Source organism: Panthera tigris, chromosome B3, assembly GCF_018350195.1.
Source record: "Panthera tigris isolate Pti1 chromosome B3, P.tigris_Pti1_mat1.1, whole genome shotgun sequence".
NCBI classification, from domain to species: domain Eukaryota; kingdom Metazoa; phylum Chordata; class Mammalia; order Carnivora; family Felidae; genus Panthera; species Panthera tigris.
The window spans coordinates 48,927,625-48,944,431 of record NC_056665.1 but is presented as its reverse complement, the minus strand read 5'-3'; the positions used below and the strand labels follow the sequence as shown (position 1 = coordinate 48,944,431).

The following is a 16,807-nucleotide window of genomic DNA, read 5'->3' as shown; positions in this document are numbered from 1 at the left end:
TCTTGCTGGATACAAATGAAGAAAGCATACAGCCCTAACTGTGGTGACCATTTTTAACACGATGAAAAGAGCCAGCACTAGAATGAAGCTGATACCATAGAATTATGAAAAGAATAAAAAGGCAGACAGAAGCAGAGTCCTTAGTGATACAATTAAGCTGCTGCATCAAGCTTTACCTGAAATATAACATACCTTTAGCTTTTTAGTTACATAGCCAATAAATTCCTTTTAACAGAGTTTAAAATTGTTTAAAAAATTTTTTTTATTACTTGCAAACAAAAGCATCTAATAGTTTAAATCTTCCAAAATTCTCTTCAAACAGATGTACATAATTAAGGGTTTTATTTAAAATGTAAAGTGGTTTTTATTTTTCATGTACAATTCCTAGAATTTTGGAAAATGCACAAAAAAGGGAAAAAATAAAATACCAAATATAAAACTGCTATATAAAGAACACTTTGTATTTATTTCCAGTTGACTGTACTGCATACTGCACCGTTCTAGAACTTGATGACATCAAAGTAAAAGCACCCAGTAAACCATTAGTAAAAGGTAAAACAACACTACTGTGACATCTAATGTAATCCGGATTCAAATTTAAAATAACTTGCACAAACTAGAAAAGCTAATTCTCTGGTAAAAGTTTATGTTTCTGAAATGCCTCATATCAGCTAGGATGTTTCGGAATGCAAGTAACAGGATCTCAACTCAAACTGGCTTAAACAAGGAAGTAAATGATCTCACATTTAAAAAGTCCAGAGAGGGAAGCCAGTGTGGCTCAATCAGTTAAGCCTTAGACTTCTGATTTCAGCTCAGGGCATAATCTCACGGTTTGTGCATTTGAGCCCCACGTAGTGCTCTGTGCTCACATGGCAGAGCCTGCTTGGGATTCTTTCTCTTCCCCCTTTCTCTCCCCACTTCCCTGCTTGTTCTCTATCAAAATAAATAAGTTTAAAAAATTAAAAAGAAAACAAACAAAAAAACAAAACAGAAAAACAACTCCAGAGGGAAAGGCTCCATGCCCAATGAAATCAGCAACTTGAACATATTATCAAGGCCTAAGGTTACTTACACTTCTCCATTATACTATACTCACAAGCTACTTCATCCTAGGGCTGGTTTTTCTCATAGTATAAGATGACTGCATAGCTTAAGGTGCCACATTCAAAGCACGATATTCATTAGAATAAAATGGGACGGTATCTTCTGGTATATGCTCCTTGAGAGCAAAAAAAACTTTTCCAGAAATCTCCTGGTTCACCTTCTTTCCCATCTCATTAACCAAAAGTACCCACCTGAAAAAAATATTAAGCCTTGGGGTACCTGGGTGGCTCAGTTGGTTAAGTGTCTGACTCTTGGTTTCTGCTCAGGTCACCATGATCTCACAGTTCCATATCAAGTCCTGTATCAGTTCCACACTGAAATGGATCCTGCTTGGGATTCTCTCTCTTCTCTCTTTCTTTCCCTCCCCCACCTCAAGCTCTTTCTCAAAATAAACTTTAAAAAATATATATTTTGTCTTAATAAAACCACCAGTCACTCCCTCTCTTCCTCAATCTCTCTCCCCATCTGTCTCTCTCTCTCCCCACTTTTACACCTCAGTACTACATATTGCTGTTTGGGAGCATTTAAGAAAATTCAACAATATGATAATCTTTTCATATTAAGAAAAATGGAGATACACTATTTTTAAAGATTTTTTTTTTTTTTAAGCAAAGTATTCTCTAATTTCTGCCAGGATTTCTGAAACCAGTCTCCTCCTAATGATGGATATTTAGGGTTTTTGTTTCCTAATACTCTGCTTTTATAAACATTATAATAAAACATAGATCTAAAAACAAAACAACAACACAAGCAAATAAACCCACCAGCAGTGCAGTGAAAACCCTGATTTGTTGAAGTCAATCAGAATTTATCTCAGGACTTGGTCACATGGGTAATACAGTCTACACTCCTAACCAAAATAAGGTCTCAGCCAATAAGGATAAAGGGAGGGCATACATTTTGGCTGGATAACCTATAGTGTCTACTACAAGCTCCCCCTCCCCTTTTTAATTATGGCACAATATACATAACATAAAATGTACCATTTTTAACCATTTTTAAATGTATAGTTTAGTGGCATTAAGTACATTCACATTGTTGTGCAATCATCATCAACATCCAACTCTAGAAGTTTTTCACCTTCCAAAACTGAAAATCTGTACTCATTAAACATTAACATCCCATTACCTCCTACCTTTGATGACCACCGTTCTATTATCTGTCCTATGAATTTGACTGCTGTAGGTACCTCATATAAGTGCAATTATACAGTATTTTTCCTTTTGTAACTGGCTTGTTTTACTTAGCGTAATGTCTTCAAGGTTCATCCATGTTGTAACATGTAACAAGAGTTTCTTCCCTTTAAGGCTATTGAGAATACACCATTCACAAAAATAAACTCAAAATGGATAAAGGACCTGAATGTGAGACAGGAAACCATCAAAACCCTAGAGGAGAAAGCAGGAAAAAAACCTCTCTGACCTCAGCCACAGCTATTTCCTACTTGACACATCCCCGAAGGCAAGGGAATTAAAAGCAAAAATGAACTATTGGGACCTCATGAAGAGAAAAAGCTTCTGCACTGCAAAGGAAACAATCAACAGAACTAAAAGGCAACCAACAGAATGGGAAACGATATTTGCAAATGACATATCAGACAAAGGGCTAGTATCCAAAATCTATAAAGAGCTCACCAAACTCCACACCCAAAAAACAAATAATCCAGTGAAGAAATGGGCAGAAAACACAAATAGAACTTCTCTAAAGAAGACATCCAGATGTCCCACAGGCACATGAAAAGATGCTCAACGTCACTCCTCATCAGGGAAATACAAATCAAAACCACACTCAGATATCACCTCACGCCAGTCAGAGCGGCTAAAATGAACAAATCAGGAGACTATAGATGCTGGTGAGGATGTGGAGAAACGGGAACCCCCTTGCACTGTTGGTGGGAATGCAAACTGGTGCAGCCGCTCTGGAAACCAGTGTGGAGGTTCCTCAAAAAATTAAAAATAGATCTACCCTATGACCCAGCAATAGCACTGCTAGGAATTTACCCAAGGGATAGAGGAGTGCTGATGCATAGGGGCACTTGTACCCCAATGTTTATAGCAGCACTCTCAACAATAGCCAAATTATGGAAAGAGCCTAAATGTCCATTAACTGATGAATGGATAAAGAAGTTGTGGTTTATATATACAATGGAATACTACTTGGCAATGAGAAAGAATGAAATATGGCCTTTTGTAGCAATGTGGATGGAACTGGAGAGTGTTATGCTAAGTGAAATAAGTCATGCAGAGAACGAGAGATACCATATGCTTTCACTCTTTTGTGGATCCTGAGAAACTTAACAGAAGACCATGGGGGAGGGGAAGGAAAAAAAAAAGGTTAGAGAGGGAGGGAGGCAAAACATAAGAGACTCTAAAAAACTGAGAACAAACTGAGGTTTGAGGGGGGGTGGGAAGGAGAGGTGGGTGGGTGATGGGCATTGAGGAGGGCACCTGTTGGGATGAGCACTGGGTGTTGTATGGAAACCAATTTGACAATAAATTTCATATTAAAAAAAAAGAATATTCTGTTGTATGGATATACCACATTTTGTTTACCAAAATATCCATCAATGGGCACTTGGGTTGCTTCTACCTTCTGGCTATTGTGAATAATGCTACTATGAACATGAGTGTACAAATATCTGTTTGTTTCCCTGCTTTCAATTCTTTTCTGTATATGCCCTAAAGTGAAATTGCCGGATCATATGGTAATTCTATTTTTAATTTTTTTGAGGGGGCTCCATACTGTGTACAATTTATATTTCCACCAACAATGTTCAAGGTTTCTAATTTCTCCACATCCTCACAAACACTTGTTATTTTCTGGGTTATTTTGTTATTTTGATAATACCCAGTGTAATCTATGTAAATTAGTATCCCACTGTGACTCTGATTTGCATTTTCTAAATAATTAGTGACATTCAGCATCTTTTCATGCACCTTTGCCTTTGGAAATCCTCTTTGGAGAAAAGCCTATTCAAGTTCTTTGCCTAATATATATATATATACATATGTACATATATATACATATACATATATATGAATATATATACGTATATATGTACATATATATTCATATATACATATATATGAATATATATGTATATACATATATACATATGTATGAAAAATATATAAATATTTATATATTTATATATTTATTTTCTTTGCCTACTTTTTAAAAAGATTGTTTAGTTTTTAAACTGTTGAGTTGCAGAAGTTCTTTAAATATATTCTGGATATTAACCCTTTATCAGATACATGATTTGCAAATATTGTCTCCATTCCATGGGCTGTCTTTTCATTCTGTTAATAGTGCCCGTCATGTACAAGTTTTTAATTTTGATGCATTTCCACTTACTTGTCTTTTGTTGTCTATGCTTTTGATGTCACATCCAAGAAATATTGCCAAATCCAATGTCATAAAGTACTCTGTGTTTTAGTCTAAGAAATTCATTGTTTTAGCTCTTCTGTTTAGATCTTTTATCTCTTTTGAGTTAATTTTTGTATAAGGTGTTAGGTAAGGGCCCAACTTCATTCTTTTGCATATGAATTTCCAATTTTCCCACCACCATGTGTTGAAAAGACTGTCCTTTCTCCACTGAATAACTATTGAAAATCATTTGATCATAGAGGGGAGAGCTATTTCTGGACTATCTATTCCATTGGTCTGTATAACTGTACAAATCTTATATTAACCTATACATTTGAAGAACAATTCCATTTTTCATCTTTAACATAAGTTTATAGTTTTATAATATAAACGTTTTATCAGAAAAATTTTCCCAGGTTTGAAGGGAAGAAAAGTTTAAAATGAAAATTATTTTTAAACTATTTTTACATTTATTTTTGAGAGACAGAGAAAGATAGAGCATGAGCAGGGGAGAGGCAGAGAAAGAGGGAGACACAGAATCTAAAGCAGGCTCCAGGCTCTGAGCTGTCAGCAAAGAGCCTGATGTGGGGCTTGAAACCACGAACTGTGAGATCATGACCTGAGCTGAAGTCGGACGCTTAACTGACAGAACCACCCCAGCGCCCCTACAATGAGTGTTATTAAAAGAACCATTGTAGGAGGCATAATAGCAAGAAATATAAAGTATTAAAATATTTTTAAAATTTACATATACGTATTAAAATATAAATCCAAATGAACATTACTTTTTTTTAACTTTAATGTCACTACAAAAATCCAAAAATCTGCCGTATGGCTTTCAGAATGATTTTGAACTTGGAAACAGCCAAATTTCAAAAGGAAAGGGAAAAAATTAAACCTGTATCCAAAGGGCAGTAACCTTTGAACAATTTAAGCAGAGAAGTTAATAACCATGAAGTCTTCATTGATGTTCGAAATAAGGCAATGCCAGTGAAAAGAATTATGCAAAAGTACTCATTAATTCAACACATACTGAGTGCTTATTATACTGAATGTATAGTGAGAATAAAAGAGACATGAACAATTGCAAACAATCCTGTCATTTTTATTTTTTTATTATTATTTAAAAAAAAATTTTTTTTAATGTTTTTATTTATTTTTGAGACAGAGAGAGACAGAGCATGAGCAGGGGAGAGGCGGAGAAAGAGAGGGAGACACAGAATCTGAAGCAGGCTCCAGGCTCCGAGCTGTCAGCACAGAGCCTGACACGGGGCTCGAACTCATGGAGTGTGAGATCATGACCTGAGCCGAAGTCAGACGCTCAACCGACTGAGCCACCCAGATGCCCCAAATCCTGTCATTTTTAATGTTTATTTATTTTTGAGAGACAGAGTGAGGGGGGAAGGGGCAGAGAGAGAAGGAGACAGAATTTGAAGCAGGTTCCAGGTTCTGGGCTGTCAGCACAGAGCCCAACATGGGGCTTGAACCCACAAAGTGTGAGATCATGACCTAAGCCAAAGTTGATGCTTAACCGACTGAGCCACCCAGGAGCTCCAACAATCCTGTCATTTTTATGATGACTGATGGGTATGCCTTTGTAAAGAAAGAAACATTCTGATTAGCAATAGCCAAAAGGGCCCAAGATTTTGTACAAGACTGGGAGAAGCAACCAGAGGCAGGAATGATAAGAAAGAAGTGATGTAGAGAGAAGTAAAGAAAAGGGCAGAAGACAGCTAGGAGAAATCAGAAGTAATGGGGCTTAGCAACAGCAATAGGGCCAGGAGCAACACATATTCCAACAGAAGACAGAACGGCTCTGTTTTGTGGGCAATAGGAACTGTAACAGCCACCTGCCCCTGAACAGACTTCAAAAATTGTTGTCTCTTTCAGCATCTTATCTTTCAGCATAGAAAACATTCTTGGGTATCTCTAGAGCTTCTAAAGCTGAGTATCAGTATGCCTTTGTGAAAGCACGTCAGCCACTACAATTTAGCACTCAGGATGGAAACAGGAAAAGGAAACTACATATTAAAATGACAAGTTAGGCCATAACAGGTAGTGTATTGCAATAGAGTATTATGGGCTATAAAATGCATACAAACAAGCAAATGAACAAAATGATAATTACGTCAAAGAAGTGATCTGAGAATAAATATGGATTCTAAACTTCTGTAATTCAGGCAAAAGGTAGAAGTATAAGAAAACCATCTTATCTCCAGAAACATAGTTTTTAAAATGCAGAAGAGGGGTGCCTGGGTGCCTCAGTTGGTTAAGCATCCAACTTCAGCTTAGGTCATGATCTCAGTTTGTGGGTTCAAGCACCTATGTTGGACTCTGTGCTGACAGCTCAGAGCCTGGAGCCTGCTTCAGATTCTGTGTCTCCCTCTTCCCAGCTCCCACTCTCTCTCTCTCTTTCAAAAATAAATAAACATTAAAAAAATTGTTTTAATAAATAAAATGCAGGAGAGCAAGGCATATTTGGCAGATCTGTCCTGAAAGTAGGCAGGTCCAAAGGACTGTTGGAAGATGACTCTTCATGGGAATTTTATGTTCGTGCATATCTTATGTCAGATGCACAGACGGCTTTTATTTGGGACAATCTTTTCAAAGATGTGCATATAGCACATAGCCTTGGAAAATATAGTGTCTCCCTCTGGGGCAAAGAGCAGATTTATCTGCTGTTCAGTATGAAAAAAAGATAGTATCTCCTTGTGGGTCAAAGGCTGGACATATTTGCTTATAATCCTCTCATGAAAAATTGTGTTAAGCATGGTGTTCTCAGCTGTGGTTCAAACCTAGGCCTGCCTATGCATTGGCCTTGTGGGACTTGAGGCGCAAAGGGAACCAGTATGAAGGTCACACTGATTGCTGTGCCTTGAATAACATTCCTTTGTCTCTAACCCATGAGTCTCATGTCTTCTCCTGGTATCCATGAAACTGTGGTAGGCTAAACCTTCACAGTTCTTGCTGGGGCATGGACCCAAACCTAAGTATGTGGAAGAAATTCAGTTTGGCAAGTAGAATTATATACTGTGTTGGGAGAAGATGGTCAATAATCAGCATCAAAAAGTCCAACATGAAGTAAAAGACATCCAGCAAGGCAGATCGAATCCAGACACAGAACATACGCAAACAATAAGGATACGGAAATACAGACTGGCAGACTAGGTTAGTCTGTTATCAGATAGTGGGCTCCTACAAACAAAGTTGGGTCTCAGAGTAGAATTAGCCTGGTGGCAAAAGGGAAAGCAAAAGCAAAGGACATCCTCAATCTTAAAAGGAATGGGGTACTAGGCAGGCGACAAAATCTGACATGACACTTAGGCCAAGAGACTAAAAAGAAAATTCAGACCCAAGAACCAGGGTAGAAAATGCTTTTATGTAATAATAGCAATACAATGCTGGATTGTAGCATAACATATCCTTGATTCCCTCCTATCTAACATTAGACTTGGCTGTAGAGAGTGAGGTATGCAGATGGGATTCAAGTGGCCCTAGTGTGGGGAAAGAAGGTGTGTAAGTCTAAAGTTAAGACAGGGTCCAAAAGAATTTACACTAAAAGTCAAGCACAGAGTAATGTCCTTGAGACAGAACAATGGTCCATTTACAGTCCATTTACTTCATGTGATTACAAGTGTCTAGAAGGACAGCTATTAAATTTATTTACAGATTCTGAGTCATGTAAGGCTGTTAAATAACATCATACATACCATGCATATACCTATATTAGAGCATCTAGACTCTGTTTTATGAGATGTTCTCAGTGAAAAGCTATCTGGTACATAACGTTAATTGGAAAAGGTAAAATGCTTTCATGAGCAAGTAAAATTACCTAAGCTTATGTATTTTCCCAAAAGGTAGAGATTTGGCATTTAAAACTAAGATACAGTAGTGGGAAGCTAGGCAAAAAACATGAAAACAATCTATGGCTTTTTCTAAGAAAAAGCTATTGGTTTTTGAAAGGCTTGTCCACCTCTACCCTTTTGTGAAGCAAGTGTCCCATGAGTTTTAGCACAGTAAGAACAGTTTTGTCCTGTGTAAATATAGAAGGCTATCATGAAACAAAGCCTCTGGAGATGAAGGTATTTCATCCTTTGGCTTAAAGTCAACTAACCGTTTCTGAATCAGTTCTATTATGTCTATTTCTATCTTTTGTATTGCATTACATTGCTAGTGAGGATATTCTTCTAACAAGTCTTACCTTTCATCTATTTGTACTTGGCATTTTGATTAACTGTACTTTGTTTCTCTGGGTGTTATTAGCTACTAAGTTTTCTTCCATCTCTCCTCATTCTCGGCTCTCTTCCTCTCCTCTTGTTTTGCTTCTCTTTCTTTTCCTACCTAATTGGAGGTAGTAAGGCAAAGTGGTACAAAAACAAGAGACTAAAAGTAATTATAATCTACCAGTCATGCCCGACTGCTGCAAAGTATACTTTTGCACTAGGTTGCTGCCAATTTGTTGCTTTTGCCAGCAATTTTATTTCAATATTTTACTTTTAAAAATTGTTATTTAATTTAATTTAAAAAATTTTAAACATTTTAATTTTATTTTTTGAGAGACAGAGAGAGAGAAGAGCACAAGCAGGGGATGGGCAGAGAGAGAGGGAGACACAGCAGGTTCCAGGCTCTGAGCTATCAGCACAGAGCCTGACACGGGGCTCAAACCCAAAATGCAAGATCATGACCTGAGCCGAAGTTGGACACTCAACCAACTGAGCCACCCAGGCACCCCTAATTTTTAATTTTAACTTAATTCACACACACACACACACACACACACACACACACACACACACGTGTGTGTGTGTGTGTGCATCAGTGTGTGTGTGCATCAGTCAAAATTCTAACCCTGGCTCAATGATCTCATCTGTCCTTTCTACTCTTAAACCCAAATCACATCTTAAGGGTATCAGAGGAAGACCAAACCAACACTCCTAGGACCTTTAGCCAGTCACAGCATCACAACACCTATACCAAAGACCTGTCTCACCGTGTCAATCAACCCTGTTATCTTTGAGCACTGATGTAAAAGCACACTTTTCCCCCGTCTTCATGTTGCCGTTCTTTCCTACTCCCATCCCCCTCTACTCCTTTGCACTTTCTTTTTTTTTTTTAATTTTTGTTCTAATGTTTATTTCTGAGAGAGAGAGAGAGAGAGAGAGAGAGAGAGTGTGTGTGTGTGTGTGTGTGTGTGTGTGTGTGTGTGTGTGCCTGAGCAGGGGACAGGCAGAGGGAAAGGGAGACACAGAATCCAAAGCAGGCCCCAGGCTCTGAGCTGTCAGCACAGAGCCAGATGCGGGGCTCAAACTCACAAACCGTGAGATCATGACCTGAGCCGAAGTAAGCTGTTTAGCCGACAGAGCCACCCAGGCACCCTTGCAATTTTTTTGTTGTTGTTGTTAAAGCAATCTCTACGTTCAAAGTGGGGCTGGAACTCGAGACCCCAGATCACGAGTTACACACTCTACCGAACAAGCCAGCCAGGTGCCCCTCCTTTGCACTTTCTTATTCCAGGTTTTGCCATAACTGACTCCACCTCTCATTCCTTTCCTATACCCTTAACTTTTCTTAACAATCCCATCTAAAATAAACTTGGCTCTGTCCTCAGGGCAATGCTAATCTCTACCACCCTCTCCACTGCGTCCCTTCCTGAGTCCCCACATCAGGGGTTAGGACTGTAGAAACTGGCATTCTTCAGACTCTCTTCTGCTAGATATAAAATCAAACTCTCTCTTTATACGCAGTCATTATCCTTTGATATTCCTGACATCTTTCCCCCTACAGCCTTCTAGTCACTGTCATCTCCTGTCTTTTTAAAAGTCACTATTCTCCTGGGACAACTGGCTGGCTCAGTTGTTAGAAGTGTTCAACTCTTGATCTCAAGGTCATGAGTTCGAATCCTATGTTGGGCGTGGAGCCTACTTTAAGAGAAAGAGAGAGAGAAAAGTTAAAATCACTCTTCTCATATTCATTAAGGCCTTTGAAACTGGTTCCCAGCATCTGTCTCTATCCCGACTTCTGCCATGATTCCAGAAGATTCTAAAGTTTATGTCTATGGTCCATTCATCAATTTAGTCTTGAAAAACCTGAAACTCCTTAAGTCATCATGCCTTCCTTTCAAGTGTACTTCTGCTACCCACTCCCAGGGCCACACCTTGGCCTTCATCATCACCTGAACTGCACTACCTTGGAAATATCAAACTCTGGAATCCCAGCCACTAATCACAACTTTCTATTCTGCCAACTTTCCCTTTATACTAAGTCTTCTGTCTTAACAGTACCCTCTAATTTCTTAATTGCTCCATTTTCTCTTAGTCCAATGAGCCCCTCATGGGATCTCTCCCTTCCTTTTTTTTTTTAAGTTTATTTATTTATTTTGAAAGAGAGAAAGCTTGCACTAGCACTAGCACAAGGGGGGGAAGGGCAGAGATAGAGGAAGAGACAGAATCCCAAGCAGGCTCTGCACGATCAGCACACAGCCCAACTCAGGGCTCAAAAACACTGAGCCATGAGATCATGACCTGAGCCAAAATCCAGAGTCAGATGCTTAACCAACTGAGCCACTGAGTTGCCTGGCATCTCTTCCTGTGTAACCCAACTTGGACTTTGTGGCTCAATACCTGAGCTATTTTTCTTTTTTTAAATTTTTTTTTTTTTTAACATTTATTCATTGTCTGAGAGACAGAATGTGAATGCGGAAGGGCAGAGAGAGGGAGACACAGAATCCGAAGCAAGCTCCAGGCTCTGAACTGACAGCACAGAGCCCGACAGGGGGCTTGAACTCACGAACTGTGAGATCATGACCTGGGCTGAAGTCGGATGCTTAACTGACTGAGCCACCCAAGCGCCCCAACTGAGCTATTTTTCTGTGAGCAATCTGGTCCCTTGCACTACTAGTCTTTTACTGTACTTGTCAGTTAAAATTCCCACTCTGGCCCAAGATCTATTCTTAAATCCGAAAGAAGACCAAACCCTAAAGGAGATAAATCACACAGCTGTACTGACATCTCTATGAATTCATGTTCTCAACCTGGCAGAGCCAACAGTATTCACTAATCAATTTCCCTTATCTAGATATATACTTGTCTCCACTATTCTTCCCTCCAATCTCAGAAAATGAAGTATCTCTGTCTATTCCAAGTCAATCCATCAACATTTTCTAGAGCAAAGTAATCAATCCAACAGGACAGCCCACTCAGCTTTGCCCATTTTATCATTCTCAGGCTGCAAGGAGGAACAATTCATAGCCAAACCAAACTCTGTCTTCACTAAGGCTAACCAATTGGATAAAAAGGACAAAATCAAGACAATCCATCCAATTCTTGGCTTTGACCCAATTTTCTCCACTCTGCTCAGGAGGATTTCCATCATCTCTTCTTTCTCTTGTCTCCAAATCTATTCAAATCTTTTATATTCTTAAAGAAACAAAACAAAAACTGTTTCAACTTTCTGCTCCATTGGCTTCTGGGAGTATTTTTGTGTACTCCTTCCTTTTGCCAGACCTTCAAATGTTGGTAGGTCACAGAGTGTTATCCACAGGCCACTACTCTCCAGGTCTACACACTCTTTGTGGATATCTCAGACACTTTTATAAATTTAACTACAATATAAATGTTGATAAGCTCCAAATCTATGTCTACAGTACTGGCTTCTCCTCTGAATTTCAAACTTGCCAGACAGTGTCACCCAGAATGGCCCAGAGACATCTCAAACTCAATATATTAAAAACTGAACTTACCTGCATTCTCTCCTGATGAGCCTCTCTTCTAGTATTCCCTAATTTAGCTGGTGACAGCATGCAATCAATCACTCAAACTAGAAACTGAGAACTCCTCCTTCTTACTCCCTCCAAATCCATCAAGAGGTTCTGCCTATTTTATCTCATCATTATTTCTCAATTTGCCCTCCTCTTCACCCCTACAACACCACCTACCACAAGGCCAGTTCAAGGCCTTTGCTGTGTTTTCTGCAACACATTTTTTCCCTCTCCTTACAGAATAAAATCTAAAAAAAATCTAAAAAAAAAAAAAAAACTAGACTCCTAAATATAGTGAACAGACTAGTAGTTGCCAGATGGGAGGTGGATGGGGGGATGGGTAAAATAGATGAAGGGGATTAAGAGTAACTTATCATGATGAGCACTGAGTGATGTATAGAAATGCTGAATCATTATATTTTATACCTGAAACTAATATAACACCAAATGGTAATTATACTTGAATTAAAAAATAAATTAAAAAAAAGAATTTTAACCAAACACACAAGGCCCTGATGATTTTTCTAGGTTCATTTGTCATTACTCCTAGCCTCAAATTTTATGTTTTAGCAAAAAATAAACCACACATAGTTCCTGACCCATATATCACACCATTTCTTGTCTCTTGAGCTTTTGTTCATATTTTCTCCAATACTTGAAATGAATGCCTTTATTTTCCTTTCTCTTAAAACTTCTACTTATCACTGAGGATCTCAGGTGCTATATTTGCTATGAAGCTTTTTCTGAACATACCTTCCTTCCTTTAGGGGTAAATGTCCCTCTTATGTACTCTCATTTTACTTTGTTCTTTTCTATGTATTGTACTTCTCACAAAGTATTATAAGTATTCGTATAAGTATGTCTCCTGCACTGATCTTTGTAGCTCAGAGGCTAGTTGGTAAATAGCAAACAATTAATAGATGTTTATTTAATGGTTGGATAAATGGAGAGGAAGGGAGGCAGGGAAGGGGAGAAAGAGGAGGAAGGATCATGTAAGACTTTAAATGTTGGAAGTAAAAGAAGCCAACTTGTCAGCCCCAGGCCTCTGACCTTCAGAAAAATTGTCACTTCAGTTCAACTCTACATATTAATCACTGGTGGTGTAACAAGCAAAAAGACCAAGAAAAAATAAGAAAAGAAAAATACAGATGCAGACATTGTGGTAGACAGATAATGGAGACGACCCTACCAAAAGATGTCCATATCCTAATCCTCAGAATCTGTGACTTTGTCACCTAACATGGCAGGAAGGATTCCACAGACTGGCCTAAATTAAGGTCTTGAGGTGGGAGATAATTCAGGATTAAGCAAAGGATACTAATGTAATCACAAGGATCCTTATAAAAGAAAGAGGGAAGCAGGAAAGTCAGAGCGAGAGAAGGAGATGGGATTATGGAAGCAGAGGTTGGAGTGATGCAATTGCTGGCTGGAGGCCACAAGCCAAGGAATGTAGGCAACCTATAAACTGGAAAACGAAAGCAAATAGATTCTTTCCTATAGGCTGTAGAAGAAACACAGATGATACCTTGATTTTAGCCCAGTGAAACCCATTTTGAACTTCTGATTTCCAAAACTGTAAGATCATAAATTTGTGTTGTTTTAAGCCACTAAATTCATGATAGTTTATTATGGTAACAATAAAAAAATAAAAGTCTATGTCATGAAATACAATAAGTAATATCTACAACTGCCTCAAAATATGAAATCAAATTGCCATTCATAATGTATCAGATTGTACTGTTTTTGATAACCGTATAAAAATATTCACACATAGGGGGGCCTCAGTGGTTCAGTCGGTTAAGCATCTGACTCCTGATTTCAGCTCAGGTCATGATCTCATGGTCGTGAGACTGAGTCCCAAATTGGGCTCCATTCTGATCATGCAGAGTCTGCTTGGGATTCTCTCTCTCCCTCTCTCTCTGTCCCTCCCCTAACTTGTGCGCTCGCATGCGCTCTCTCTCTCTCTCAAAATAAATAAATAAACATTTTAAAAAATATTCACACACAGAGCAACATAGAAACAAATAAAAGGATTTCATGGATATAAAATGAAAATTTGTAAGATAAATTTGGTAATCTTTTAAAGATGGAGATGAATAATCGAAGAAGCTATAGTTTCTGAAAAACACATTTCTAGGAAGGGCTTATGTTAAATATAAGTGATTTTAAAAGGGATTTTAATAAGTGATATGTTTCATTTCTATGACATTTAAATGCAAAATCAAATAAAAATAAGAGCCTTATTTGTTATACAATCTGACTTTTTAAATATGGAGGCCCTGCCTATCTAATTGGCTTATTTGGATTATCTTTCCCCAACAACATACACACATAAGCACATATGTCAAGATACCTAGAAAATGTAGTTAGTACTACGGTCTACCTAAATTTATTATAAATCTCATAGCCAGAGTCCAAACAACGTACTTTCCTTTGTCCTTCAGCCATTCTGGATTCTTTTCTTCTTCTTTTAAATCAGAAAGTTCAGGAATATCAGTATTCAATGCTCTCCGTGCTTCCGCTTGTTTGTGCAACCACTGAAATCAGAGAAGTCTAATGAAGGACACAAAAATCTTATTTTTATTAACAGCTACTTTGACATTTGCCAGCTTCTATATAAAATGGAAATACTATCTGTTATGGACTGAATATTTGTGACCCCCAAAATTCGTATGTTGAAGCCCTAATCCCCAGGGTGATGGTATTTGGAAGTAGGACTTTTGGAGGTAATCAAGTTTAGATGAGGTCATGAGAATGGGGCCCGCATGATGGGATTAGTGTCCTTATAAGAAGAGGAAGAGACCAGAACACAGCTCTCCTCCCACTACTCCCTGTACCCTGATCTTGGACTTTCCAGCCTCCACAACTTTGAGAAATAAATGTCTGTTGTTTAAGACACTCAGTCTAGGGTATTTTGTTACAGCAGCCTGAGTAGACTACTATACTATTTGATAATGCTGATTTTTTTAAACTTTCAGTTTTTATCCTTTTTTGTTTAACATTACCAGATAGTTAAGACCAAACACACAAAAATTTCTAGTCCAAATTTCATACAAATGGGAGTTTGTGGGAGTTCATGGGATTATTATTTTATTTTTCTTATCTATAACACATTTGTTTTTCTATATTGAAAAATACATAAATGACTTTTATTTTTTCTTTTTAAAAAAATTGTTTAATGTTTATTTTTGACAGAGAGAGAGACAGAGCATGAGTGGGGGAGGGGCAAAGAGAGAGGGAGACACAGAATCTGAAACAGGCACCAGGCTCCGAGCTGTCAGCACAGAGTCCAACAGGGGGCTTGAACTCATGGACAGCGAGATTATGACCTGGGCCAAAGTTGGACGCTCAACCAGCTGAGCCACCCAGGCACCCCATAAATGATTTTTAAATAATTATACTTTTATAATTCTAGAAATAACTTTATAAATAATAAAATTTAGAATATATTGTTTAATAAGAAAATAGTTAATATTTATAAACTGTCATTATGTCTTAAGGATTTTCAATCATTTCCACAAGTTTTGAATTGTGAGAGGCAACACTTAACACCTTGTAGTAAAAAATAATGCAGTTCTTAGAGTCTATATACCTAAAGATAAAACATTCAAAATGCCAGGGCCCAGGTATTTATAAATGAATGAGAGATATTCTAGAATGTCACATTAGAAATACCTAACGTTAATAATGAGTAATTGTTGTATTAACAATAAATGTCCAAATCCATTACCAAAACACAAGTTTACAAATCTAATATAGAAAATGATGTATGGGGCATATGGGTGGCTCAGTTGGTTAAGCTTCCAACTTCAGCTCAGGTCATGATCTTGTGGTCCGTCAGTTCAAGCCCCATGTTGGGCTCTGTGCTGACAGATCAGAGTCTGGAGCCTGCTTCAGATTCTGTGTCTCCCTCTCTCTCTGCCCCTCCCCTGCTCACGCTCTGTCTCTGTCTCTCAAAAATGAATAGATGTTTAAAAAATTAAAAAAAAAAGAAAATAATGTATTTGATAAAATAGATGGCAAGTGTTTATCTCCTGGAAAAAGCAATAATACTGCATACTGAATCTGGAGACAAAAAAATTCTGCAAAATACTTTTCCATAAGGAAATACTAAAATATATTCAAGAAGTAATATCTTTAGTCTAATGAATACTTAAATTCAGAACCAGTACTAGTTTTAAAAGATGAAATAAAAAATATTTTCATTGTGATCACTGTAACTAACAGCAAATATACTTACCTCCTCTTCTTCTGCTACTTGTGATTCCCGGAGAGCAGTTGGAAATACTCGAGGGGTAAAGTTGATTTTAATACTGCCAACAGAGCGAGGAGCAGGAATACTATTTTCCTTTAACTTCTCCAAAAATATATTTTCTGAATTTCTTCCTTCAAAAGCAGTATTAGCAAGTGAGTTCTCTCTCATTTTCTAGTTAACAAACTGACTCTTCAACTAATTACACAGCAAAGCTACCTCTAAAATCCTATACAAATAAACTAAAGATAACTTCTGCTAGAAAGAATGTAAAACCCATCATCAAAAGTGTGGCAGCAAGTTATCTGTCCTTTAATCAATGACCC

The 16,807-nt window shown here is 37.8% G+C and overlaps 1 protein-coding gene across 4 annotated transcripts in view; it reads right to left on the bottom strand.

Annotated features, from left to right (window-relative positions):
- Positions 1-16,807, bottom strand: part of DNAAF4 (dynein axonemal assembly factor 4) — a 69,473-nt gene that overhangs the window by 11,510 nt on the left and 41,156 nt on the right. For all 4 annotated transcript variants that reach the window (XM_015537451.2, XM_007081871.3, XM_007081870.3 and 1 more), the window contains exons 5-6: positions 16,470-16,615; positions 14,657-14,766 (exon numbers count right to left, since the gene is read on the bottom strand). In XM_015537451.2, coding sequence (XP_015392937.1) covers positions 14,657-14,766; positions 16,470-16,615 — 256 coding nt within the window. The remainder of the gene's footprint in view (positions 1-14,656; positions 14,767-16,469; positions 16,616-16,807) is intronic.